Consider the following 2878-nt stretch of genomic DNA (forward strand, 5'->3'; position numbering starts at 1 on the left):
CTCCTAAACCGTTGAATGTACGGGAAAATTGTATAAGACCTTTCTTATAGAGGACGACGAGATCTACAATTTCCATGTAAAAATTTTTCGTTAGCGTCAATAGTTAACGAGTAATTTGCAAAAAACTGTTTTTTCGTTTTTCGTAAATTACTCGTTAAGTATTAATGCTAGCGAAAAGTTTTTACATGGAAATTGTAGATCTCGTCGTCCTCTATAAGAAAGGTCTTATACAATTTTCCCGTAGATTCAACGGTTTAGGAGTAATTAAGGAAAAATGAAATTTTTTGTCAAAAGTTAGCCGTTTCGACCGCTGGGATGGTCGGATTTTGTCAACATCAATAAAATGCCATATAATCATATGTAACTCATTAAATATCGAAATTAGAAGAAAAGTGCACTATTTTTTATTAAAAATTTTCGATATTTTGACAAAAAAGAATTTTTTTATTTTTCCGAGATTTTTCCAAGGGGTACTGGGATTGACTATATAGCCAATACATCCTTAATGACTTTTTATTCTTGTAAGTGTTCTTATACTTTTGGACGGTAGTGTACGCGTATAACACGAGGAGGGAATCAGATCCGGGATGAATTTTTACGAGCTTCGAAAGATGTCTCATGAAAAAAAGGAAACCGCGTAAAAAGTAACTGTAAACCCGGCTTCGTTCAGGCCGATCTTCCTGATCAATTAAATCGCGGACTTTCGAGGCGTTTTTATCGTTAGTTCCAGCGGGAGAGCGTAAATTCAACGGCCCCGTCGCTTATTCTAATTATCGTTCACGGGTAATCAACTCCGCGGAAGTATCGCGCGGCATTGTTCGATAGAGTCGCTTCGAAAGTGAACGAGATCTTCTACGCAGTTTCGAGCGTCGATTTCAAATGAAATCTTCTTAACAGAACTTTATACATTAAGAAAAAATTCCTTCAGTTTAACGACTGTAACTTGTCGTTAATAATGATAGCTGCAATTAATTATTACTTAGCCTACTTGTATTTTCATGTATGTGAACAGATTAGATTTTAATTCTTGTAATTTGTATAATGAACGATTCAGTAGAATTTATTATTGGTAAAAATACTTGATATCTCAAAAGTTTGTAGCTGTTCTTCAAAATAGATGAGCGAATCTTTGACGAGAAAGTACATAAGTAATTAAGATACCTAGATGTTAATCTATTATGAAAATCTGGAGAGAGTAATTGAGATATTGGATGGGGAGAAATAGCAGAAAAAAATATGGCAAGAGATAAAGTCCAAAATGTATGAGAGAGAGAGAGGTCTGGATCAAGTGAAGGGCAGAGAGAAGGGAAGGTAAAATCGGCTGATATACGAAATAAGAAGAAAATCAGTCTGAAAAAAAGTGAGGGAGAGAGATTAAGAGTCACAAGAGTAAAATTGCACGTAGAGTGCAAGCTTGAGGGAATGAACTTACAAATTAAGGTAGAATAAGATAAAGTAAGATTGTAGTCCAAACGAAAATCAATTAATAAATATACAGTACACAGCAAAACTGAACCAACAACTTTTATGAATGACTTTCAAAAATCGAATGAAGCGATCTGAATTTTTTTTAAGCACTTATGTAGATTATTTTACTACATTATATCTAAATAAGATTTGGAGAAAATTGAGATTAATAGACATTGTAAGGAAAAAAATGAAAAATCGCTCTCCCAAATTTTTCTATCTGAACTTGTAAGTGAAATGCATTTTAAACATTTATATGAGATAATTATATACTGGAAACGTATGTATGTCATGCATTAAAAGACAAAACTGAACCATACACATTGTACGTATATTTGAAAATCTGTAATAGTAGCAAGCGCTTACCTTGGAAACGCTAGCCTGAGGTCTGCTCTGAGCTTGTTGAGGAGCTCACTGACCGAGGTGAATTGTCTCAAGGTCATCTCGCCGCTTCCGGAAGCGTAACCGGAACTCGAACTGGTTGTCGACGGCAAAGTTCCCTGCGACTCTTGGACACTTCCTAATGGACGTCTTCCCCATCGTCTCAGAGCGATAGCGTAGTCCTCGGCGTTGTAGGTAGGCGGTCTTAATCGTTCCTAAGGAAAAACGAAATCGACACGGTGAACACATAATTAAGTATCCGCTTGTTCCAATATCGAGTAACACTCATGGTAATCATACGAACTCGAAACCATCATGTTAAATTCTAACTCGCAGCTATTTTACAACCATCAGTAAGAACATTTCAAATGAAAACATGTACAAATGAAATTGAACGTTTAATAGTTAAACGCGATAAGTCGAATCCGAGTTTACGATGATTGAACTATTATTGCACGAGACTGAAAATACTTTTGACACGGCGTTTTACTTCCCTGAAACAAATCAGGAAACCACGCGTTGTGCGAATGAAACATTCATGCGAGGGAGTGGAAGCTGTAGTGGAGTTCATTTCACGGCGCTACCAATCATAAATCGACCGAATCATAGTGATTATCGCCTGTCGGCCTACAGGTTACGAAGCAGGCAACGGTGCTTAGGGGATTGATTCCACGTTGAAATGCGGCTCGATAGCGGAAATTAATTCACCGCTTCGAACGTTCAAACTGTACAATAGATGTATATTGTGGAGGATTGTAACTCGTTGCGTATCATACTTGTTTCACGGCTAACTCACAACGTTCCACTAGTAACCAGCGTAAAATCGACCGCTCAAGAACGGCGGACTCGCGTTGCATCGAAGGTCGCGTTCTAACACTCGCTTTCTAAACGATGATTCGAGCAAACCGCGAGCATTTGATATTAAATGAAAGCGTCTGGTCCACTCGACTGTGGTCTGCCGCCGCCGGTTAAGATTGTATGAACCTTTACATAAAAACAATAACAAAACATTGAAATTTTAACAGTTACT

At 37.4% G+C, this 2878-nt stretch overlaps 1 protein-coding gene across 2 annotated transcripts in view; it reads right to left on the reverse strand.

Moving 5' to 3' along the window:
* Positions 1 to 2878, reverse strand: part of mwh (multiple wing hairs) — a 48714-nt gene that overhangs the window by 14472 nt on the left and 31364 nt on the right. For both annotated transcript variants that reach the window (XM_026819506.1, XM_018036681.2), the window contains exon 3: positions 1834 to 2063. In XM_026819506.1, the coding sequence (XP_026675307.1) occupies positions 1834 to 2063 (230 nt within the window). The remainder of the gene's footprint in view (positions 1 to 1833; positions 2064 to 2878) is intronic.

This window comes from Ceratina calcarata, unplaced genomic scaffold (genome assembly GCF_001652005.2).
Source record: "Ceratina calcarata isolate Rehan_Ccalc_2016 unplaced genomic scaffold, ASM165200v1 scaffold153, whole genome shotgun sequence".
NCBI lineage: Eukaryota > Metazoa > Arthropoda > Insecta > Hymenoptera > Apidae > Ceratina > Ceratina calcarata.